We start from the raw sequence: 26,950 nt of genomic DNA, 5'->3' as shown, positions 1-26,950 counted from the left end.
GAAACACATATCAATTTTTCACTGTAAAACTGAGTCTTTAAAAAACATCCTTAAAAGCTTAGAGATATAGTCTTTAAACTGGCTTTTTACGATTTTCAAAAAAAATACCAGTTCGATTTTAACTTTGTATAGTGGAACCAATTAGGACCGGGGCATGAAATCAACTTTGAATTAGAGCTTTCTGTGCTGCCTCAAAGTCTTCCAATGCTTCATCAAATCTCAAGATAAAGCATTAGAGTTGTTTTCCTCCTAAGGAAATTAATATATTACTTGAAATATCCTTGCTTGGTGCTTCTTGTATTTCTATGTATACAGAAATTTAAATGTTGTATGAAACAAGAATCCGAAGGATACAATCATTGCTATACGGTGAGAGAAAAAAGCATTTCCCCTGCTATTAAAGGAGCCAATATTAAAATACTATGATACAGACTGATTCTCAGATATATAAAAATTTTAATGTTTGCTGCATCACATTTATTCAGTCAGCACTATTTATTCACCACAGAATATAACAGAAGATGTGGTATATTTTTTGAAGAGTGATTAAGAAGTATACTTTGTTACCCTAAACTTTGGCCCTTTTGTTCTTGACGGCCAGATTTCTTGGTTATCTAGAACTGTGTTCCTTGGCAGGTTACAGTGTTTGGTCAAGTATCTTATATTCCTCCACTGTCTTACAAAAGCTCCTTCCTTATGGAGATGCCTCCTTTCTCAATGTAGGTTGTTCTTCCCTGCAGTGATTCTAAAACTAAAATGAACAAAATTTGGAGACTCTTGTCCTCAGTCCACTAACAACTTTATGTCTAGCGGGGAGCATTTTTTAACTTGCAGAATAGGAGGGAAGTCTTTTGGTCGTTAGCTTCAGAGAACAGTCACTTAATCTCAGCACTTAGTACCAACATCCTTAACTCCAGTACACTTGGTGTATTAATCTCCAGCTGGATTGCCACTGCTATGGTATATCACACTGAACTAACTGTAATCAGGATCACGTGAGGCATGATAACAAAAGAAACTCAACACCATATCCCTCTACCGGCAAAGTTCTCTTAAGTCTGGGGTCAGGAAGAAAGAGAACACTCTACCAATAAAGTATAACTTGGAGGTGCATGAGCTTTCTGTATAAAAGCTCCGATCTTGAGAATATTTGAAATATTTGTTCATCATGGGGCCATGAAAAGAACGAATAATGGATTTCTTTCTCTCCCAGACAATCACATATGCCTAAGGACAGAAAGTAGAGAAACAAGTTCTTAATTTTGAGGACAATCATATCATTCTTCAAGTGTAGGAATGACATTTGGGTATTTTAATTAGAAATTTCTTAGGAAAGTCAATCAAGTGGGCAGTTAACGACAGGAAAACTAACTTGCTGCTAGTGAGATGGTTGGTAGACAATGGAAACAAATGCTATAGAAACCTTGGGTTAAATGTCTGGATGCCTAAAACTAGGTTATTTAGCTTGAAAAATACTTACATAACCACGACCACCACACCACACACACAGAGTTAGAAATCAATCTTTCAGTTAGGGCATATTTCTAACTATTCAGAAGATCATTTTTCTGCCTATTCTCAACTTAGTCAAAACAGATTGCCCGCTCTTAGAGAAGGAAATAGATGAGCTTCTTCTAGTATTAACATTTCCATGGTAAAGATTTTGATAGACTAAACATAGAGAGAAAGCTCAGAATTCTTCCCAAGAGTCAAGAATCATGCTCTGCTCAATGAGGTCTGCAAATGAGCTGAATAGTTTTGATTTGGACTCTTCATGCTAAATGAAGGCCTAACATTTCACGTGCTGAACATTTCGTCTACTGCGGAATGTGAACCCACAGATAACCTTTATTCCCATCCAACTGTTCATTAAGTACAGCACCGGATTATTCACTAAAACGTTTCAGATTTCCCAAAATGTAGCCATAATTATTATTTTAAAAATATCTTCAGACAAACCTACTTGGTTCTTTTTTCTTGACAAATACAAATTATTCTACTCCAAAATCACAAGACTAGAACTCTATGCTTTTACTCTTCATCCTAATTATCTAATACTTGATTTTCATTTAATGAGTTCGATTTTAAAGAAGATAATGTTACGTTATATGTTAACTAACATATAAGTAGAAATTATAGGATGATACTGATCAAAGTCAAGAGTCTTACCTAATAGAACCAGAGCATTTTTTGGGAAATGCCTTGCCAGAGTAACCTCTTTACCTAAGTTACAATGAACTTTCAAGTAACAGAAATTTTGTTTAGATGACAAATGACATAATGAAACACTAAGAAAAATCAAATGGGAAATGTGGTGTTTTATTCTTTTAATTTTAACTTTTGAAGAGGAAAAAACTAGTTCATATGAAATGTGTTAAAAACGAAAACAAAAACTTTGAAAGGAGCCTTCTTTCTAATGCAGACAGCTCACTCACTGTTCTGGAACTTTTACTATATATTTATAAAAATTAGACATTCTTCTTTAAAATGCCAGACAAAAGCATTGAAATTTAAAAGATGTTTATTCTGATTTCTTTGGAAAACTAAGCTATGAAATGGTTTAGATTACCACATAAACACAAAGTGTTAGCTAGTTGGCAGTTTATTAAAATCACCACACGGGAAGGGATAGTTAGGGAGTTTGGGATTGACATGTACACACTGCTGTATTTAAAATGGATAAACAATAAGGACCTAGTGTATAGCACAGGGTACCCTGCTCAATTATGTAACAACCTAAATGGGAAAAGAATTTGAAAAAGAATAGATATATGTATATGTAAAACTGAATCACTTTGCTGTACACCTGAAACTATCACAACATTGTTAATCAACTATACTCCAATATAAAATAAAAAGTTTTTAAAAAGTAAAACAGAAATAAAATCACCACACATGATTTTACGGCTCTAGTTGCCAAAGATAGGTAATACTGATTTTTCCTCCTCTGATTGAAAATCTGAGTGACCATTTAACTTCATTTTATTTAGGCAGCAATAAACTAAAACACTTTCTGATTATATTCTCATTTTTCCTTAAAAGCAAAAACTTCATTACTAAAAATACTGCTCATTAATGAGATGAAATGCCCAACAGAAAAATCAAATCATTTTCCCCCGTCTTTTCAAAATTTTACAGGTTCATACAAAAACCGTATCATTTTATTTTAAAACAAGTACCAAACCTTAGTAAGTTGCATATGTAAGACACTCATTATGGATACTTACTTCGTAGTATTTTTTAATGCATTGTCTAATGTCCATGATCAATTTGTTGCTCAGCTGTACCATAAAGGTCAGAGGCGAAGCCTTACAATCGATGTTACTGCAACGATACAAGCTGGGCTCCATATTGGTTCCCTACAGAAGTCAAGACAGACAAGTACACAAAAGGTTACAAAAGGTGTCTTGTGCTTAAAAACTTACATGCTGTCCTGGTGTACAATATTTTAAATTCATTTTATTGGTAAGCTTTTTTTTTAACATCTTTATTGGAGTATAATTGCTTTACAATGGTGTGTTAGTTTCTGCTGTATAACAAAGTGAAGCAGCTGTACATATACATATAACCCCATATCTCCTCCCTCTTGCATCTTATTGGTAAGTTTTTAACCTTATTTTCTCAACCACTTTCCTCCCAAAGATCCCCTCAGTCACCACATAACTTCTACTCTCGCCACCATCATAATGGAGTACAAAGCCCAAGGGTAAACCCTGAAATTACTTTTTTTACATTCAATACATGACAGACTATGGATAAAATAGTTTCCCCTCTGAAAATACCAGTGAAGTCACATTATTGGAAATAAACATCCTTCCTAGAGATACTGATCAAGAATTTAAATTTGCACTTAATTCATTCCAAGGCAAAGCAAGAGCGTTAATGAAAACAGTTTGCTCCATACTGCCAACTTAATTTTTAAGAATAAAGCCTAAAAATTAAGTGTTACACCACAAAGTGATCACTTATTGTTAGCTTAGCAAATCTAAAATTTCTGTAACCACTGCCCCCCAACAAATGAAATGTATTTGGGGGAGGGGAGAGAGGAGCAGTAAAAATTTGAAAAAATGAACTATTAGTAGTTGGAGAAAACGTTTTGTTTTGTTTTGAACAAAGACAAAGCAAATGTAATATACAGGAAAACTGTTGGGGTTTCTGGAGCATTTGTTTTCCTTCTTGATACTTAAACATCTTGGTTTCCTGCTCCAATCTGGTACATAACCCTACCCCGCCACACGAAGCAATTCCAGGTGGAAGAGATTTTAGAGCTTGACATCGGCTCTTCCACAGTTAGCCCATCTGCAAGTCGTCAAGCCTCCATGCAATTAACTATCTTATTTACAGCTGTAATGAAGCAAAACTCAAGGATTTAGCAAGTATTGCTGATCTGTGTCTGCCTCTTCCTTGCACTTGCTTCCAAAGACTGCTTTGTTTTGATTCAAAAAAATGCAAAACATCTGCTGTTTGTCCAAATTAACTTAAAATAATTACTTTTAATTTAGATAAAGGACGTATTTTCTTTCAGTTTCAAGGTTTTACATGGTTCTGCTGCCTACTCATTTGCCAATGGCTAGTACATGTATAACACTGCAGTGGAATCAAGTAGATTGGCCAAGTTTCAAGTTCTGATCCAAGGTCAATGATACATTTTTTGGCAGTACTTCTTTAGAGAAATGTCTCCCTGTGACTTTTTAAATGCCTGATATGCAAAGACAGCAGAAAAGATAATCAGAGTACCTTTGTCAAAAAGGAGGCAAGTGGGATGTGTAAAGATAAACAAAAACTTTCCAAAAACACTTAGTTCCCATAAACTTGATTTAAGATAAAGGAAAATATTGCTCTAAGCCTTAATAAATTGGGCTGGGAGTGGAGAAATACAGGTTACTGATTAAGGAATTACAATAAAAGTACTTTAAGATAATTCAGAATTTTAAAGAGATTCCATTTAAAAAACCAAGGCCAAGCATTCTAGGAAGCCAAAAACAATACTCAATCATACTCTATTAAGAGGTTTCAAGCAGAAATAAGTAAGTTGTGAAGGCAGAATTCATGTGATGCTAAAATTCTTTAAACACATAAAAACCTGTGTTTTCTTTTTCCTTTTTATACACATAGTAGAGAGAAAATAGACTTTATACTAGTTCACTCACAAAACAAACAAACAAAAGAAACAAAAGCAACTAACCGAACCATCGAAGACACTATCATAAATATTCTCAGTTCCACATATAGGGCATGGACATTTGAACCTTTCACAGTCCCTGTATTTCTCTTCATCCGTGAGCTGTGCTGGGCCACCAAGGAGAGCATCATTCTCTTCATCTTTGTGATAATGGTGAACTCTAAATTGGGTGGGGTCAAGTCCTATTAATGTTAAAGAAAAAATAAATTCAGAAAGGTACAATTATTTAAATTCCCTTCTCCAAAAATACCCCGAAGAAGAGAAATCAGAAAAGAATTATTTCAAATTCATGCACATACTACACAACCATTTGAACTCAAGATAGAGGCTCATATCACCAAGACAAATGACTTCTTTTTTTAAGGAGATTATAAACAAAACAAGTAAACTGCACCAAAACAATGCAGAAACATTCCACTGGACATTTGCGTTTGGAAGCAACTACTTCTATAGGATGGTTTTACTATTTTCTTAAAGTTACAATGAAAATCTCAAAAAAATGTGCACTGTTAAAATCTCCTAAAATCAAAGTATCACCATTAAAACTGAAAATAGAGAATAAAAATCCCATTATGGAAAACAAGTTCACTGCTATTACAACTCCTTCAAGCGCAGACACCACTGCTAACCCTGATTTCAATGCAGTGGTCGATTCCATCTTGGCTCAGTAGTTAACAGCATGTAGGTTGCAATCTAATTCAGTGGTTAAAATTCAGTAGCAGCATCTGAGTCAAAACTCAACATGTTTTTTTTTTGGTGTTCTGAATTCAGAAATTTAAAATATGTGCAAAAACAATGAATCTACAAACTCTATAGGCCAAAATGTCCCCGACAATACTGAAGCCAAATATACCTTCTATATTTCAATCAAAACAACACAAGAAATCAATCGATGCATAGTTTACACTATCTTGTTTCCCCAAACTATTTGAGAAAAGAAATGATTTTAAGGCCAACCAATTTAACTTGCCTTTGACCAAAGCACATATGTCAAAATGTACTATTTGGATTTACACTTAAAAAGATATTCCACACTATATCTTATAACATTTACTTGAAAGCATTCCTTAGCAATCCTGAAGAATTCTAGGCTTCTGAGTAATCCAAAGAAAGTTATCATTTGTTTTAGTATAAAGGTAACTAAGTAATAAAAACAGTCACTGAGCAAAAAAGTTCAAATACCAAAAACATCTAAAAATTATTGTAACTCTACCAACAGCTTGCATAGTTAGATAATCTAACAGATGTATTCAGAACTCAGTGACAAGATCCTAAATCCCATCTGGTCAATTGTCACGTGACATCTCTTTAATTATAAAAGACTTAGGGCTGACTGACACAGTGGAAAGGTGCTGAACAAAGAATGAAAAGACTGAGACTTTGAGTCTTGGTTTTCTCACCTGCAAGATGGAGCTACTACCACCACCATGCACTTCTGAAGTTTAAATCGGATGTTAGGGACAAATCATTTTCAGTGGTGCCTATCACTGGTAAGCACCCAATAAATGCCACGTGAATGAAAAAATAAAATAGGGGATGAACATCATTTAATCCATCATTTAGTATTCATTCAAAATTACAAATCTGGAAAAATATATGAAATGCACGTTCATGTTGCACAGCAAGTTAATAGCTGCTCTTTGTAGTAATTAATCAAAGTGAGTATTTCCCAACATGATAGTGTATAATAAAAACAAAGACTACACATTCAAAACAAATTGAAAAACTGTTCTTGGTTACTGTAACATAGGTCACTTGGCCCCAAGACTCACTATACATTTTTATTTTACAAGTTACCTATAGTCTAAGAGCAACAGCAAGTTAGTGAAGTGTGGGGGAACATACACCCTCTCATTTAAAGACAAGGAGGGGCAGAGGAGTAAGAGAGACCACGCCCACGCCTGTGAATGGTGCCACTTCTTCCCTGTAGTGAAGGGCAACTGCTGCAAATTCCTGAACCGCTAGCTGTGAATCCAACTGTATTCACATAATGTCTTGCTTTATTCACGATTATGAGAAAGTAGCTCCACCTTTTCTCTGATGGTATAATTATTCATCAATTTCCCAGGCCAATACTATTCAAAAAGTAAGGAAAAAGAAAAATAATAAGTGTTTTCTGAAAGACAAGCTTCTTTCACAACCTAAATATCAAGGAACAAAACAAAGCTGGCTTTGCACATAGACAAAACTGGCTGGGCTCTAACAAGGAAGCAATGAAATCTCTTTCTAGGCCTCCCCACCAGCCATGCCCACTGAGTGCACCTGAGGCTTGGGGAGGCCTGCCTGCTGAGCACACCACAACTGGACATGGGCTGCCTTGCTACTTACGGAGAAAAGCCCAGCAAGTGACCAAGAGTTATGAAAAATTATCAGGCCTTATGAAATGCCTACTTTAAATGTCCATTTCCACAATCCTTATCTGCCCATGGCAGTAACAAAAACAAATGGCCTACCTAATTACTTCAGATTTATTCACAAGCTGATTTTTTTTCGAGAAGGGACTTCACCTCAGCATTCTTGGCCATAAGTCAATGGTAAATTTTTTAAATATAAAGGGAGAAGACGGTGTAATTACCTTAAAATATTAGGTATATAACGATCCTTGTACAAGAAGTTACTTGGATACAAAAATATCACAAAAAAAGTGATTTTCTTGGGAGGACAATTATAAGTTCAACAGGCAAATCACGGAGGGCTAAGTTAAATCTTTTTAAGAAAACATATAATTAGTCATGTTAAAAAGTATGGATCACTGCTGCTGGAATCCTTTTTTAAGGTCAAAATCCATGCTTAAATCCCAAACTTATTCAACATATAAATTAATTTTTCCAAATCCGCACAAAATTGGCGATAAGCAGCTTATTTCGAAGTTTTGGGAAACTTTAAAAAGTTTTACTGCTTAAACCATAACTCGTTAAGGCTGGAGCGAAACAACAGGGAAAAAGTATCTGGTGCTGCCACCTAGAGGTAGATTCTGAATTTTAAAATGTACAAAACAGCTGCTACATAGAACTCTATTCGTAGTTACTGTCCCTCCAAAATGAAGCACTATTGTCAGAAATGACATTAAAGCAATAATCACAGTTTCCACACATGCATATACAGGGCATAATCAATATTAAACTGCACACCATACAGTAAGTAATCACAGTAGTCTTTGAGTGAGCAAGAGATACAAAACTGAATTCCAAGTTCCTTATCTCTTCTAATGAGAGCTTTCTCTGAACTGGCTTAAAGAAACAAACTTTATGCCCCAGCTGAAAAGAGATCTTCCACTTCTACTAGACTAGCTTTTGACAGATGACTTCAATCATTTGGTCCAGCACAGAGTAAAAGGAGGAGCAGCCTCCTTGGGCTTGGCACCAGTTACGTGGGGGAAGAGCAGGAGTGGAAATGATGTGCGCTTTAATTCAATCCTGTGGCTTGTCGAGACCCAGCCACACCGTTTTGCTTGGGCTGCAGTGGGGGAGTGGGGGAGGGCAACAACGACGAGATGGGACAGAGGGGCAGTGGAACGAAATTAAAATACTGTCATTTATAATTAGAAAACTTAAAGGATCTCACATTATTTTGGCAACAGGATCAAAGCTCTCATGTTTCAAGAAGTATTTATAGAAAGTAACATCACAGGCACTGGAGGGGATGAGTTCAGCAGTGCCGTTTTATACTTGAGATCGCCACATTCTTATCACACATACCTCCAATGTAACACTTAGCACAGAATTATTTTCTTTACCACGGTATTTTCTAACAATTGTAAACTCTGTTTTTAGAATGTTCATTTGCCTCCGTTTCCAAGGAGTATTTAAAATACTCCAAACTCAAAGCATTAGGTTTAGAGGCTGATGCGTTTGACTAAATAATCTTCTTCCTCCAAAAGACAAGGTCTCTATTAGTGCAACTGCAAATAACTAGAGTAAAGTCAATTACATGTGTTCATATAACTGGGGAAGAGGGAAAAATCCATATGAATGAAACTTCAAATGAGTAGAGTAACTGGTATTCCCAAGCAGTTGTCTGTAATATGAATCACTTAAACTACTAGGGAAGCTAATTAATGAAGTCTTACTGTGAATATTTTTTTCTAAAAATTTCTTCTAGGAAATGAATCCTTTCCACGAATCCAAGCTTTCATATAGCTGGACTTCTTAGAGAACAATATACAAACTGAAAACTTAGTAGGATTAAAGAAAAAATATTTAATGAATTTTTAAAAGGTGACTGCTACATCCATCAAAAGCCTTGTATAAGAAAGTTCATAGCAGCTTTATTCATAATAACCATAAATTGGAAACAATCTGATGTCCATCAACAGGAGGATGAATAAATAAACTGGTATAATCTACCATGGAATACTACTCTGCAATGAAAAAGACAGAATACTGACATGCAACAAGATGGATGAATCTCAAAAATATGCTAAGTGAAAGAAGCTGAACAGAAAAAGTATATAACAGAGGAGATTATTTATATAAAATTCTAGCGTAGGCAAAACGAAACTATGGTCCTAGAAATCAGATGAGTGGCTGCTTTTGTGAGGGGGAGGGTATGGACTGGGGAGAGTGCAAGGGAACTCTCTAGGCAATGGAAATATTGTTTTGATAAACTTTTTGCATAATACTCTTAACACTGTACATTTCATGGTACGTAAATTATACCTGAAAACAAAAACATTCCAAATAGAAGATGTTTGTGATATATATTAAAAACATTCCAAACAGAAGATGTCTGTGATATATATTTCCAAAGAACTCATTCAGAATATAAAAGGAATGCCTGCAAATCAATGAGAAAAAGACACCTCAACAGGAAAGCAGAAGACGACTTGGACAGCTCACAAAAGAAGATATTCAAATGGCCAATAAGCATAAGAACAGGTGCTCAACTTTATTAGTCATCAAAGAAACACAAATTAAAACCACAACATTATGCCACCACATACAATGAAGAAGAGAGGAAACACCAAGTATTGGTAAGAATGTCGAGCACTCAAACACTGCTAGTAGCGGGTCTACATTAGTGGGACCACTTTGGAAAATTGGTCATATCTACTAAAGCTGAACATACATGTCCCCTATGGCCTAGCAGTTCTCCATCTAAGTATATACCAACAGAAATATATACAATTGTTCAACAAAAGACGTGTGCAAGAATGCCCAAAGCAGCACTATTCATAACCACCCAGAGTGGAAAGAACCCATAGGTAGGTAAGTCATACAGTGTGGTATATTCATACTAGAACAGAAATGAAGTACGACCACATGGACTCATCTCACAAACATACTGAATGAAAGTAGCCAGACATAAAGAGTAAAGACATCATTTATACAGCATCGAAATAGAAGAAAACTTCATCTATGATGTTAGAAGTGATGATAGTAATTTTCTGGTGAGGCATGGAGGATAATTTCTAGAAGGAAATACGAGGGAGCTTCTGAGAATGTAGTAATATATTGTTTCTTGAGCTCAAGACTGACTACACTGGTATGTGTTTACTTCAGCAAAATTCCTCAAGCTGTTCGGTTAGGCTTTTGCATACTTTCTGTATGTATGTTATACAAGAAATTCACACTGATTTCTCATACCACATACAAAAATAAATTCAAAATGGATTAAAGACTTAAATGTAAGACCTGAAACCATAAAACTTCTAGAAGATAATACAGACAGTATGCTCTTTGATGTCAGTCTCAGTAATAGTTTTTTGGCTATATCTTCTCAGGCAAGGGAAACAAAAGCAAAAATAAACAAACAAGACCACATCAAACTAAAAAGCATTTGCACAGGGAAAGAAACTATCAACAAAATGAAAAGGCAGCCCACTTAAATGGGAGAAGAGATCTGCAAATAACATATCCGATAAGGAGTTAATATCCAAAATATACAAAGAACTCATACAACTCAACGCCAAAAAAACAAACAACCTGATTAGAAAAATGGGCAGAGAACGTGAATAGACATTTCTCCAGAGAAGACCAACAGATGGCCAAGAGGCACATGAAAAGATGCTCAACTTCACTAATCATCAGGGAAATGCAAATCAAAACCACAGTGAGATATTGCCTCACACCTGTCAGAATGGCTATCATCAAGAAGACAACAAGTAACAAGTGTTATCAAGGATGTAGAGTAAAGGGAACCCCTGGGCACTGTTGGTGGGATTCTACATTTTTACAACCACTATAGAAAACAGTGTTGAGGTTCCTCAAAAAATTAAAAATAGAACTGCCATACAATCCATACAGTTTCGCTTCTGGGTGTTTACCAGGAAAAAAACAGAACACTAACTCAAAAAGATTCATGTACTGCAATGTTCACTGCAGCATTATTTACAATAGCCAAGATATAGAAGCGACCTAAGGGCCCATCAATAGATGAATGGATAAAGATGATGTGGTGTGTACACACACACACACACACACACACACACACACACACACACGCACGCGAATATTACTTAGCCATAAAAAATTGAAAGCTTGCCATTTTTGACATGGATGGATCTAGAGGGTATTATGCCAAGTGAAATAAGTCAGAGAAAGACGAATACCACATGATCTCACTATGCGTGGAATCTAAAAGCCAAAACAAAAGGAAAACAGAGTCACAGATACAGAGAGCAGATGCGTGACTGCCAAAAGGGAGAGGGAGTCAGATGGGGAGGGGACAGGCAAAGGGGATTAAGAGGTAGAAAGCTCCAGTTACATAATACATAAATCATGGGGATGTAATATACAGCATAACGAATATGGTCAATAATACTGTAATAACTTTGTATGGGGACAGAGGGTTATTAGACTTACTGTGGTGATCATCTCATAATGTTTGCAAATGTCAAATCACTACACAGTACATCTAGAACTAACATAATATTGTACATCAACATATTTCAATTAAAGAAAAAGAAAATTCACACTGAAGGTAGGAAAAGTAAGTAGTAAGTATCTCTCATGATATATCCCTGAGTTTGTTTCAAAATGTGTTAGACTGCAACCAGACATTACGTACCTCTTCACAGATGTACACACCATTACCTAGGAAGTCGGATTAGCAAAAGCTAAAATAAACTGGACTGAAATATGGGCAGCTCTTTCGATCTAACTACCATTTTACAGGAAATAGATGGGACAGAGGGGTGTGTTAAAGGATACCACTAGGATGCAACTGGCAAACTCCAGGATAAGGGACATTCCACATGACAAAAATCACCAGTTTCCTTAAATAAATGGGAAGGATCAAAAAAAAAAAAAAAGAAAAAATAGAGAAGATTAACTATCATATGGACTGTGACTAGATTCCAATTCAAAGGAGGAGCTTCTTTTTAAAAGAAAAATGCATTCACAGTACGATGGGGGAAATACATTTATTGGTTATGTGATGAAATGAAGGAATTGTGGAGTTTTTTCCCTAGTGATAATACTGTAGTTATGCTGAAACGGGGGAAACCTTGTCTTTTAGAAATGCAAAATGAAATATTTAAAGATAAAATGATATGTTGTCTAGAATTCACTTCAAAATCATCAGAGGAGGTGAAGAGGAGTAACATTGGCCACACTTGCAGATGGCTGAAGCTGGGTGATGAGCATCTGGGGGTTTCTTACACAGTTTTCTCTACTACTGTACATGTTTGGAATTTTCCATAACAAAAAAGTTTAAAATACTGCAGGATCTAATTTAATGATAAACAACTGACTATACAAGTGGCAAACAACTGAAGCTGCCTTCCACCAACAACAAACCTCTCCATAAGATAAATGGAAATTTTCTGAGTAGTTTAAAAGAAATAATATCCAAACCTTTGGGTTAAATAAACTCCCAAGAGTCTTATTGTCCTGCAAAAGATAACTCCCAAAATCTTGATGAAAAGAAAAAATTCTTTCTTTTTTTTTTTTTGGACAGCACTCTCATAACCACGTGATTATTTGTAATGCCCTTGATGACAGCCCTGAACGTGAATTTTTACTTAATGAAACCTGTACCTCTGAACAGGAAAAAAACCTTATTTTTAGACCTGAGAAAACACAGTAACTTTATGCTGAAAAAATATTTGGAAAATAAAATAACACAAATAAAAACAACAGACCAAGACTGCTTCTCTTACACAAAGGCTTCTCCACTCCAGCTATGTTGGTAGATTAAAAAAAAAAAAAAAAAGCAAAAACCCGTTTTTTTCCCTTCTGATTTTGTAAAAACTGTCTTATTTTTAGGAGGAGTATTTATATTTTTTCACCAAGGAGGAACCTAATATTCTCCACCTTTACTCGTTTCTGTCTTATTCATATGTATACATTTAACATAGTTTAAGTATTTGTGCACAATGCTGTATTCAGCTTGTCATTTGTTATGTCTTATCCATTCTTCTATAGGCTACACAATCTTGACGTCATTTTAGTATGCTTAATACGATGATCTTAAAAAATTTGATCTATAATTAATAATACAATATTGTATACTTGAAAGTTCCTGAGAGTAGGTCTTAAACATTCTTACCACACTTCCCCTGCCCCAAAAGAGTTAACTATGTGAGGTGATGAATGTGTTAATTATCTCGATCTTGGTAATCATTCTACAATATAAACGTGCATCAAATCATCACGTTGTACACTTTAAAAGCATACAATTAGGGAATTCCCTGGTGGTCCAGTGGTTAGAACTCAGCACTTCCACTGCTAGGGCCCCGGGTTCCATCCCTGGTCGGGGAACTAAGATCCCAAAGGCCGCACAGGGTGGCATGCATGCGTGCGTACATACGTACATACATATGTACATAGAATTATATTTGCTAATTATTCCTCAATAAAGTTACATTTTTAAAAAATTGATCTAACTTAAATAATTTGAGAAATCCCCATTTTCCGTTGGAAACTACAAGCTTTACAAAGTCAGAGTTCAAAATCACTACACAAAGCAATTATTCTAAACATGCTCTGGTGTGGTTCCAAGTTCTTAGAGGTGTGCCTGAGTCAAACGAGCAGCACTACCTCAGGCCCTCAGCACAGTGAGCCAGTGACACAGAAACAAGCACCGTGTGCTCGCCTTACAGGGACTGCGGTGCAAGGCAGTGCAATGGATACCCTTCATGAGGCTCTCTGTGAATTCCCTTGTGTGCCCTGAAGAGCAGCTGGGATGGCCTGGGCTACCCCTGGAAGTCGGAGCCCTGCTGCTTATCACTGGGCTGGAAGGACAAGTGGGAGGTGGGGACAGGCAGCCACTCCCGACTCCACGCTGGCCTCTGCAAGGCACATGCCCACAATGCCTCAAACGCCTCCATTTTTATAAACTCTTCCCGGGTGGCCCCAGCTAGAAGTGGTCTCTGCTTCCCCCAAACACTGAAACTCCTTTATTCTACCTCTTTGGGGACATGTACTTGTGCTGTCCACTAGACTTCCCCACAACAGGGAAATCGACTCAACAGGCTGGGCTGTGATGTGAGTAAAGAAGCCATGGCTGACTCAACTTCGTATCCCTCACAGCAGCCATTACACTGCTGAGCACGGCAGGTCATCAACATTCATCTGTTCCACGGAGGCATAAGTAGGTTGGGACTAAGTAGGCTGGGAGCATGAGCCATTTGATAACGCACTTGGAACGGCGCTCCAGCCTGGAAGGGGCAGTTCTTACCCACTGAGAAGACTTACTATCCTACACTGCATTTGGTGTGATCTTACTTCTGAAATTTCACTATGAATTATGTCACAGAAAATATTTAAGGTTTGGAAATGCTGGTCATGTACATACATTCTTCTGAGAGCTTCATCATGAAAAGAGCAAAGTCTTGATCAACAAAGTAATGCCTGAGGCACTTGCTGGTGGCATCATTCCACTCCCAACCACCTGTGCTTTTCCCCCGCCGCCACCCCACCACCTTTTGTAGGTGTATCTCCCCAGGTCTACCAAAGGCACCCCCAAACATGGCGTGGCCTGCTGCTGCACTTAATTTCTTAGAAGATATCAGGGTACCCTGTCTACTGACAAAAAGTACCTTCTGTAAGGTGGGTGGTATGGGCCATTTTTTAAAAGGGGGGATTTTTACTTCCCAATCTAACTCAGGAACACACTGGGTTAAGTGTGCTGTCTTGTTCTAAGCACTACTTTCACAGATTAAATTTTAAATTCTCATGTTCTTCAAACATCAATAATTTCTCAGGACCAATGAAAAAACTGCCCTGATAGGCAAATGCCTGAAATTTTATCACTGACCATGAAGAAAGGTATTTGACAGTTATTGTACAAATCATTCCTCATCGGAGGAAAGATATTATATAATTTTAAGTACTGTTATGCATAAAATATAAATTTATTAAAAGATGAAAGTCAGGAATGAACTTTAGAATATTCTAATCCCCAGCCTGTTTTGCTAGGTACAGAAGACTATTTGGATGTTGGAGCATACTGTGAATATTTCACCCACAGAATATAGAGAGCTTTCATTAGAACAAGAGAGGAAAAAAAAAAAACCTATAGTCTGGAGAACAAAAGCCGAGAGTTCCAAGTTTCAGTGGCCATGTTTCCCATAGGGCTATTGTATAAGAAGAGTAATACTACATTTTTTTCTATTCACCGATGGAAAAGAGTAAAATTTAGCTTTATTTAAGCCCAACAGCAATAATCTTGCATGGGTTTCAGAAAAATGATACACATTTTACTGTGGGATAATGAGGACCATTAGTTATTAGGGAGAACAAATTATTCTCTTTCAATACAACAGACTTATTCATTCACTCATTTAATAGACTGTCCTCTCTCCTTTTCAGTGAAACGACCATCCCATACAGAACACCTGGCCATGCAACATGCCACCAGACAGACTTCAGGAGGTATCCTGACGGGGAGAAATAGAGAATTTCCAAAGTGAAGCCACAGGATAAAACCAACACTTGATGCTTGCCTTTCATTTCAAGGAAAGCAGTATAAAAGCAATAGAAAAAGAAGTAGTTGAAAAATATAGTTGCTCTCCACAAAAGAGTCTTAAAAATAAAAAATCATGAACTTAATAATTTTCCTAAATGAAATTATGCCATTATCCCTGATTTCTTTATACTAGCTAAAAGGACAAAGTAGCGAACCTCACTGAAGTTTCCACACTGTCATACATTTGATTAACCAAAGATAAAAACTACATTAAAGCCAAGAGAATTATTTTATGTCTGTGATTAGGCAGTTGGAGGGCTTGTATTTTACGTATACATTTGCAGACTTCAACTTATTTAACGGTGTCAGTTCACTAACGGCAGTTTTTTTTTAATATAAAGAAAAACAGATTTAGAAGTTTAAAAACAAATTACGGTAATTGTATGCCTACAGCTTGCACCTCTTAGAAACCATGCACCCCTAACACTCCTCCCCTTACTTCCCCACCACTTCCCTATCTCCTCCCTTCTCCTCTAAAAGCACAGGCTACGTGAGAACTGATAACAGGGGCCTCAAATCCCCTAGTGAAGAACAGCCACCTTAATTTTCACTTGGGGTAGAGGAATAAAGGACGCAGACCGAAATGCAGCTCCCAATAGGGCAGGGGGCAAATGCCTGCAAAGACCTGCCCAGCGAGCTTCAGTGTTTTCTACAGACCTTCATGGTGACTGGCGCTTGCGGTTCTGCCCTTCACTACTGTGGACCCGCCTATGAGGAAAGAGGGAGAGATGGAGGACTAGGAGATTTACTACCAATGTAGACAGGTATGTGGATACCGTTGGTGACGGCCGGGGCTGTGGTGGGAGGAGGCACACTGCGCAATGATGACAACTTCACGTGTCTTCAGCATAAAAACTGCTGCCAAACAGCAGAAGACAGAAACGAGAAAAAGAAGGTACAAACGGGAATGGCAGCAGCTCCTTCAGAGCTAGAAACACAGGCCCTTCAGCAGCTCCAAGCGGCTACCTGGCACCGAGAGCTTTCAGGTGATGGGGTAGGAGAGATGCGGATGTGTTGAGACCACGCACAAGCATGACGGGTCCCCTCTGTAGGCTGAGCCTGGTCAGTAATAGCAAGGATACTCTGAAGATGGGGCCCGCTAGGCTACTGGCTTGGAAAATGATTTGTGAAAACTGGATTCATAAGAGAGTCACAATGATGAGAAAGTTTCGTCTTTAAGCAGCCACAATCTGCCTGCTGTTTAATTGATATGAAAATGATCTTAAATATGACCCTGCAACCAACGAAATCAGTCTGGTCTCCTCCAGGTATGGCCAGTCTTGAGACATCTGAACAGGCATCAGGCTGTTTACCAGCCAGGCTCTACCGCCTTCTACTGTACACCTCTTCTGCCGAAAATACAAGGCTCCACCCTTATCTGTTAAACGTCACTCACAAGATGAGGCTTGTTTCAGCTACCTCTCCTCAGCTCCGGGCCACTGGAAAATTCAGAACCAAAGAAGGAAAGGGCAATGGCGAGCCTATGAAGCAGGCTCTTGATGATCCAAATGGAAAACCTGGAAGATCTACTCTAAACACCAAATGCTTCTGCTGAGGGGCTGTCAGCAGGGCTGGGGGTTTGCAGTGGGGCGAGGAGGAAGCACAAAGATGAAGCTCCCGGGCCTTCACACCCACGCCACCAAGCTCCTGGCTTGAGGGCATGTGTCACAGCCTCCCAGAGCTAAGAAGAGGTGGTGGCTACAAGCACAAGCTTTGCAGTCACTCAGAGCTGGGTCCCAGACCAACCACGGTCGGCCACTCACTAGCTATGTGACAAGACCAAGTTAGTTACCTCTCTAAGCCTCAGCTTTCGTCTCTGTAAAATGAAGGAAACAACACAGCCTCATGGGGTTACTGAAAGGATTAAATGAAATAACACATGCAAAGTACTTATTACAGTTTCCAATAGAGTAAGCACTCAAGGCAGAGGAGAGAAAAAAGAAGGAAGCTAAAAAATATTGTGCACTTACACTCCCTCCTCCCAGCTGAGGATTTATAAACATCATCAAATACAACTCAACTTTGAGAATACATTATATGATGATCTGGGTAGCAGAATTTTATCTTCCTAATTATGTTTTGCTTAGGCAAATGTCAAAAATGAGTTTCCACTTCCAGAGCAGACACTGATGGTGCAGGGGGGTGGGGGGGGACCCGCTGGCGGGAAGGAGCTCAGAAACATATTCAACAGGGGCAGTGTGGAAAGTATGTGACCTGATGATTCATTTATCCAGTCTCAGTCCACAAACGCACAGAGAGCTAACTGCGTGCAAATCCCAGGGACTAGAGGAGTTTGAACATATTTCTGCAGAGGCCTGGCAGGGGGCTGGGGCACGGCCACAACAGGCGTTTGCTGCGCACTCCCCCTGCCCAGGCCTGTGCAGAGCATCTCACACGTATCACTAATCGCTCCCTCAGAGCAGCTCTAGAAACCAAGGCTGAGACCAAGCTTCAGAGGCTTGCCAAAGCCACAGAGCGCGTGAGCGACAGAACCAGTGTTTGAACCCAGATCCCTATGATGCCAAAGCCCGCATCTTAAGCCAGACTTATTCAATGAGAAGAGTAGGAGAATTTTCCATGAACCATGGACAGATTAAACAATGCCATATTTAGGGGACCCTGAGTACACTAAATAAGAAGTCAGGCTAGAAATACAGGTTGGAGCTAGAAAGTTAGTCTATAACTGCTGAAGTCAGAGACTGTAAGATGTCAGTGGCAACTGGACTTATAGTGAGGAGCCAGCCAAGGACTTTATTAGGCACTTATTCTAAGAATATTCATCTTTGTGTACAATGGGATAGAGAGCAGAGAACTTAAAGCAATGTAACTCTCAACATGCTGGTCATCTAGAAAGGAAATCAGGGCTGGTTATGAAATATATTTCTAAGCAAGAGATGACAATCTGGTGACCTGGCAAAAAGTCTGAGAAACAATGAGGTTTCAGGGTTGGCTGGCACCTCCAGAGTGATGAGAAATTAGAAATCAACTAATTCCTAGAAGACAATGAGTCCAGTTTTAGAAGAATTTTTAAAAGCAAGAGCAGGATACTCAAAAGGAATCGAATACAACAAGTTAAACGTTTTAATGTTAAAAAAGCTGTGTATTCTCACTCCATACAAAAACACATTTAGAGACTGAGACAAGAGGAAACAATAATCAAGATACAATGAATCTTCTTATTAAGTGAAGTTCACTGATTAAAGTGACAACGATGTAGGGACTTCCCTGGTGGCGCAGTGGTTAAGAATCCACCTGCCAAGGCAGGGGACACGAGTTGCCCTGGTCCGGGAAGATCCCACATGCCGCGGAGCAACTAAGCCTGTGCGCCACAACTACTGAGCCTGCGCTCTAGAGCCCGCAAGCCACAACTACTGAGCCCACGTGCTGCAACTACTAAAGCCCATATGCCTAGAGCCCGTGCTCCACAAGAGACGCCACCGCAATGAAGAGTAGCCCCTACTCGCCGCAACTTCGCGCACAGCAATGAAGACCCAACGCAGCCAAAAATAAATAAATATTTTTTAAAAAAAGCAACAACAATGTATGCTCAGAGACTAGGAGGGCGTCGAAAATCTTCTCTTATCCTTTCTTTTGCCGCCTCTCTCTCTCCCCATTCATCATCTGCTGACGGAGCACCTACCCTGGAGCAGGCATGTGCTTACAGAGGTAACAAGCCTGTGGGGTTCATATAGGAGCGGAGACAGACATTAACCAAACAACCACAAAAATAAATGCTCAACTACAAACAAAGAAGTGCTTGACATAGTACCGTGCCTCTAAACAGGGCTCCTGTTGCCGGACAAGGGGCTATGTGAGTTCGGGACACTTACCTAACCACGTTGCAATGAGGACAGCATCAATCCCATCTATTGGCTCACAGATTCGAGCCACAACTGGGTGGATCTGCTGGGCCAGGTAGTACTGGGTGTCAATGCTTAAACTGTCCTGCTTCTGCAGCTGCTCTGGTGCATAGGCCCTCTGACTCCCAGTGAGGTTTGACCCATCCTACAAGAGGACACGGTACAGGTAAAGTTGTGAGTGAGAAATTCAATCACAAGTACTTGCTTGGACAAAGAGAGGGACAACAATTCAGATTTTATGTGTCCAATTCCAAACACCACGAAGTCCTTTTGACCTATTGGTGAACATTTCATATGCAACTAACAGGAGGAAGATCAAGGGGAACAACTCACCCACTGTCCAGGAATGTAAATCCAGCATGTGTTGTGTTCTATTTTTTGTTGAAACTCGAAACCAACAAGATGGCATGACTAGATTAAACAATTCCACCTGCCATATCACAGAAACACACAGGGAAGACTTGCCAACAAAGGCCTTTTAGGAGTCATGACAAAAAAATGTGTGACCCTTTTACTATGTTAACTCAATCCCCCCTTGCAAGAATTCTAGTCCTATTATCATCTTAAAAACAGGGTGTGTGTGTGTGTGTGTGTGTGTGTGCGCAATATCTCTCAATGAGAGCTATATGTATCACTGAGAAGCAAATGAGCAAGGGGAATAGACCAGTACACAAAACCCAAGAGCAGTAACTTATGTACAAGATATAATAGGTAAGAGTAAAATTAAGAAAGTCGCCTTGGTGGAGTACAGTGCTCTAGGAGCAAAATATTTGGCCACTGGAACAAAGGGCATGCCATTTTGCGCTGTTTACGCGGCTCTTCCTCAAGGAAAGGAAGAAGGGCCAGAGAGCCTCTCTTCAAGGCCTCCCTCTTCTCTTTACTGTCTAAAAATAAAAGTTGTGAAACTCTATATAATTGGCCCATATACAGTGCTGTGGGTGATGTCATCATCATCTGTGAATCAAAAAGCCATCACTCTACTGGACCAACATCCAACAACTCGTTCCACTCTTCCTCTTGTCTGCAACAACAGAATTTATTATTCAGATTCGTAAATTTTAACTATTCACAGTGCTCAGCTGCTCTGCGAAACTGATTATAATGTGAATCCTATTCTTTCAATCCTGCTACAATCAGTCCCTTCTCAGCTCAGTGCCCAGCCCAAAGCAGAGGCAACCTTTCATACCGTTGTCTTACCACAAACTGGAAGCAGTGGTCTCTCTCTCTGGCTAGGCTCCTGATGGAAACAAACTGGGATGTTTATCAACTAGGTTCTACCTATGCTAAGATATAATGAAATAACTAGAAAGGAAGCAAACCTCAGATTAAAAGACTTGCTTATAATTATTTTTCAGGAGTTCACAATACAGTAAAAGAAATTAGGCAGAATTAATCAACTTTAATTGTTGCCCTTTTAGAAGTCTGATTTGTTAGATGAGAGTAAGGTGACAGCCAATGACAAAAAGAGTGTGAAAAATCCTTGGGCAGTGTCTTTATGCACCACAACTATATTCAGACTGCCTTTTAACAAACACATGAAATCTGACTGATTTATAGAATTGTAGTTTCTTTTTATAACTGGTCTGTCCTTAAGATTATAGTAATGTTGAGTTTAAAAATTTTTAATAAAGAATAAAAAAATTTGTAGAGGCAAATTATTATTTTTTAAAAACGGCCCTTGAGTTACTTTCCAATATATCATTAGATGTTCTCATGTCAGGCATGTCTGTAAAAAAACAGCTGAAAAAGTTCTAAGCATATTCTCAGTTGAAAAAGTTTTTCCCAAATATATTTCTTATTGTATGTAAAAACATCTGAGCTCAAACATGACTAAATTCAAAAGAATTGCTAAGATGACAGGTTTTCCTGTGTTACGTTGGAAAAACATTTAGGCTGTAACATAAGGTATATCCCTCAAAGACCTAATTCTCAAACCTAGCAAGACCTAATTCTCAAACCTAGCAAACATTTAGGCTGTGACATAAGATATATCCCTCAGAGACCTAATTCTCAAACCCATGGTATATGCAAAAACACATCCCATACACCTTTAAAAATAGACTAAGAAGCAATGTTGGTCTTCCTTGAAGTGCCCATATAGTAATTTGTGAACTTCTGAAAGTACATACTTTACAGAGACAACCAGATGCAGACAATTCATTCAAAATTATGAGGTCATCTTTAGTAGGAAACCAATGGAAAAAAAGTTTTAACAGATGACAAGCGGGGCCCTTAAAACAATTATGTTAAAGGCATGCCTTATGAAAATTATGTCCATGAAAGTTAAATAATTAAGGATTTAAAACTTAACCAACAAGTGGAAGTTGATTTAAGATCTCAGCAAATAATTCACATGGTTTAATAAGACTATGAACTACAATATAAATTACATACCACAAACATTACTCTCTGAATTCATCTGAATTTATAGTCTGAATAAGTTATCAGTAGAGTACTATATTCAAAATGTAAATTTTAAACAAAAAAGAACCTGTTTAGGAGATAGGTTATTCTTGGAGGGCACCTTTGCTTAGAGCAGTAAATAGTTCTCCTAAAAATGTGTCATCATACATTTTGAGAAACATATTCTAAAAATATAATTGTGTTAGGAAAGAGGAAGAATAACCTGAGGGCTTAAAAGCAAAAGAAGTAGGCAGCTTTGGTTAGCAAACATGCTGAAAGTGGGCAGGTCCCACTGCTGGGGGACAAAGGCAAATTAAAGTCCTACAGCTTTTCTTGGGATACAGTGAGAAGAATAAATCAATAAAAGAAACATGAACTGTTCTTTTAACAAGCAAATAAGTTAACACCCAGCACCAGTCGAATGGGAAAAGGGTTGAAAATACATCAAATTGGATTTAGCATCAGCATTTTGAGCTTTTCTTATATCAGTAAGACCAGAGAAGAAGAAATCAAAAGAACTCAAAATTCAGACATCAAGGAATATAAGCTTGACTTTTGAAATACATTGATCATAGGACCATACATCTCCATTCCAGGTTTAGCCAAAACATAATTGTGGCTTGATTTCATTTTTAGATGCTATTTCAGAAAACCTATATAATTTTTCAAAGTTGTATGTTGCCATCTGCTCCTGTCATTAATAATCTTAACAGCTTTTCCATGTATGTGAATACCTAAGTGAAAAAAAAAACCTAGCCTATTTACCAAATCTTTATTTGCATAATATGAAAATTGTTTTTTTGAGATGAGACTTGTCAGAGGCAATATGCAAAGCACATTAAGGGCTTGAGCGAGTCAGACATTTATGGAAATATTTTCCTGCAGGAACTGGCTTTCTGTAACAGTTCTTAATCAAGGGTAACCCTAGGAGGGAGACAGAGTCAAGTGCCGATTCCTGTCCATGTACTTAAATCATTTGTTATGTACATCATCTACAATACCAAGCAGATATTAGCAGACGACTTCTACATTTTGAAAAGGCTCTCTGATTGCAAACCACATTGACTGTACTTTGACAAAGATCGATCATATTGCAGTGAAGTTTAAGGCTTATCTAATTTTTTTTTTACTGTAATAACAAAAAGCAATATTTAATTAATTAAAAAGAACAGTCTTATTGAGATGAATTATGCCTTTTGGTAAACAGACCACACCATAGTAACTGTAAAGAATTTGGGCAGAGGCTGTGACTCTGACTTTTTTTTTAAGCAGGGAGAAGGGATGAGACCCCTCCTTTGTTCCGACTGGAGTTAAGTGCTTTCAAAAAAAAAAACACAAAACGAAAACCCTCTTCTGTTCTACCCTTTCTCCCTATCTCTGACTGTTAGAGGCATGCTACTCTCAAAAGAAACTGGTCAGCGGTTTAAAACTGCTCCAGAAGACCTAGAGGTTCCTGAGAGGTGTCTCATGGAACAGGGAGAAGACAAGAGGTGGGTTCTAGGCCCCCTCCACTCAAAAAAAAAAAAGGACCTGGTTAGATAATCTATGTTTTCCTCATAAGGTATCTTTTTAGGACATCTCACCTTTCTCCATAACCATGCATATCGTATTTTTTTTCAAGGAATTATTTGAACAGGCTAGCGAAAAATGCATTTACTCTCTTTTGGTAGAATAATATCCAGAATAGAAACTGCTGCAAAAGGAATGATAAAGGACTACTGCTGGATATACAAGCAAACTGGTAGACATTTTCATTCAAGCTAATTTCAGATTGAAACAGCAGCTACTGTTATATACCTGTCTCACCAAAGTAATTTCACTCAACCAAACCACTAGTCTCAAATGTTTTATAAAAATTTTAATAAAATGTCATACCCCTGACTAATGTTTTTAAATGCTGCAAAACCAACCAAGACTAAACCCTCTCTTTAAGCATCAATTATTTGGAAGAGTACTAAATAAGACACCATGGAGACATGGATTTTACTATGGGCTCGGAATTGGTGTAAGTCTTATTTATTATGACAGTTTTACCTGACAGATGACATACGACACAGTATCTCCAGCTTTCACCTTTCTGCCTCCTTGAGAATTTATCCAGAGGGCAACATGTACATGAGGTAGGCTTTTTTTATCAGGATAATCCTGGGGATCCTTTGTCAACGCCTAAGAGAAAAACAGGGAACAAAAAGCCCCAAACTTTAAAATAAAACCTTTCTCACACAGATATACACTAAACATATCTCTGCTAGAATCACACCAGCCACATAAACATAAAAATGACAGAAGCTGTATGTAGAAAACACTGCCACAGGATCTTCAGACATTCTATCCTCAAGGCTCCTTCCTCTCTCCTTCATTTAGTAACTAATATGACCAGATATAACCCTGAAAAAAAAGAAACATGAGTTTCTGGGCCATGGCACAGAATACTTGGATATAAAGATTAAGACTGTGAATTCAGTCTTCTATGCAGCCTTAGAGTTTCTCCTAATGTCTGCAATTCTCTCACTGAATTAACTGATTAGTTAAGACGGATGGATAACGGTTACTCTGACTTAATGATCTGTTTCTCAAAGGCTTCTCGAGCCTAAATAAATCCCTAAGGCACCAGAAATCACTGGATTTACTCACAGTGTCAATTTAAGCTCTCCAAAGGCAGAGTGACTGAGTTTTTAACAGAAAGTAAGCCCCACGAGAGCAGGAACACGTCAGCCTTGCCCACAGCTGCATTCAGAGGGCTCAGAACGATTCTTGGTGTGTAGTAGCAACCAAATGTTTGCAGAAGAAATTATTTCGCTCACTCTGCAATAATTCACTAAGTTCAAGCACTGTAAAGTACTGCAAGATGAATAAGACAGTCACTGGTCCTAAGTCACCTGCCATTAGCAGACGATTCCCCATTCCACAAAAAAACTCTCTAAAATAAGCTACATGTGCCAGAAGGGAGTGGTAAACTAAGTGTTACCGAGAGTTTAGAGAGGCAAAGATTGCTACCATCTGAGAGCAGAAATCATGGAAGAAAAAACGAACTGGCACATGAAGGAAAAAATAGATTTTAAGAAAAGATGACGGGGCAAGAACATTCAAGCAGAGGGAAAAAGCAAAAGTTAAAAGCAAGAGGTGAGAAAAAAAATACAGTCTATTGGACTGGAACTTAATATGCACAAGGGGAAGGGGTGGGTTTCAAAAGACAAGAGGAAGGACAGGGAATAGGGTGCTCCATGTCTAGATCACCTAAGGGTGGTCTGCAGACCCCTGGGGGTTAGTGACACCCTTTCAGGGGGTGGAGAGGTCAAAGCTATTTTCCTAATAATACTATCTGCACTGGTGATATAGAAACAAAGGTCAGTAAAGGTGTTGATGCCCTATAAACATGAACCTGGGCAGCAGCACCAAACTGCACTAATACTCATTTAATTCGTCACCATGACATGCTCACAGTCTTTTTAAGTTCTTGACCCTTGAGTAGAAAGCTAATATTTTGTGTGACAAAATGGGAAGTATGCACAAGGCACATCTACAGTATACTCAAGAACGAAGGATGCTCGAGGAAATGCATTTGTGTAACTATTTGAGTTGCAAGCTAAACTAGCTGCCTTTCTCAACCCAATTTTTATTTGAAAGAATGGCAGGCCAACTACTGTTATTCTAACTTGAGTACCTGGCAGACAATCACTCAAAAAGAACCAAGCGAGCCTGCCACTTCAAGGAAAACACCTGACAGTATATATTACCTATGATAATATTGAAGCTATCAAGCACAAATCAGAATTTTGGAAATTCTGCTTCCACTCCTGTGAGCTTGACAGTTTTCCAATACTTAAAGACCCTTCTGATGAGTAGGAATATTTTAAAATGTGGTTTTTGTTAATATACAATGAAATGTATCAATATTTTGGAAGATCTGTAAAACTCAGGGAACCAACATTTAATAAATTACAAGTGCGTAACATCACACATGGGTAAAAGATCCATTCAAAGCACCGCACAGATGAAAAGACTTTAATGTAAGAGTATGAAAAGTTCATTGATATGGTTTCCTATTTCCACTATACAAATAACCTTGAAGACAATACCACTTATGGAGTACTGGTGTAGAATCAAAGAAGAATACACACAACTATCTTTAAAAATTCTGAAATACTTTTCCTTTTTCCAACTACATATTTCTGTGAAACTTGACTTTCTTCCTATGCTTCAACCAACACCACACATCACAACAGATTGGATGCACAAGCAGATATAAGAATGCGGATGTCTTCTACTAAACTAGACATTAACAAGATTTGCAAAATTGCAAAATAACACCATTCCTCTGGCTAATTTTTCTTTGTTTTGAAATATATAGTTATTTTTCATGAAAAAATTTTATTTTTGTGGGACTTCCCTGGTGGCACAGTGGTTAAGAATCTGCCTGCCAATGCAGGGGACATGGGTTTGAGCCCTGGTCCGGGAAGATCCCATATGCCGCGGAGCAACTAAGCCCATGCGCCACAACTACTAAGCCTGCGCTCTAGAGCCTGCGAGCCACAACTACTGAGCCCGCGTGCCACAACTACTGAAGCCTGTGCGCCTAGAGCCCGCCAGCCAC

At 38.2% G+C, this 26,950-nt stretch overlaps 1 protein-coding gene across 2 annotated transcripts in view; it reads right to left on the bottom strand.

Moving 5' to 3' along the window:
* The window catches only part of POLA1 (DNA polymerase alpha 1, catalytic subunit), a 296,255-nt gene that overhangs the window by 141,752 nt on the left and 127,553 nt on the right, over positions 1-26,950 (bottom strand). For both annotated transcript variants that reach the window (XM_082610580.1, XM_082610579.1), the window contains exons 31-34: positions 24,391-24,522; positions 19,924-20,098; positions 5,186-5,364; positions 3,228-3,359 (exon numbers count right to left, since the gene is read on the bottom strand). In XM_082610580.1, the coding sequence (XP_082466706.1) occupies positions 3,228-3,359; positions 5,186-5,364; positions 19,924-20,098; positions 24,391-24,522 (618 nt within the window). The remainder of the gene's footprint in view (positions 1-3,227; positions 3,360-5,185; positions 5,365-19,923; positions 20,099-24,390; positions 24,523-26,950) is intronic.

Source organism: Mesoplodon mirus (assembly GCF_964341445.2).
Source record: "Mesoplodon mirus genome assembly, chromosome: X".
Classification (NCBI taxonomy): Eukaryota; Metazoa; Chordata; class Mammalia; order Artiodactyla; family Ziphiidae; genus Mesoplodon; species Mesoplodon mirus.
This window is presented reverse-complemented; position numbering and strand designations above follow the sequence as displayed.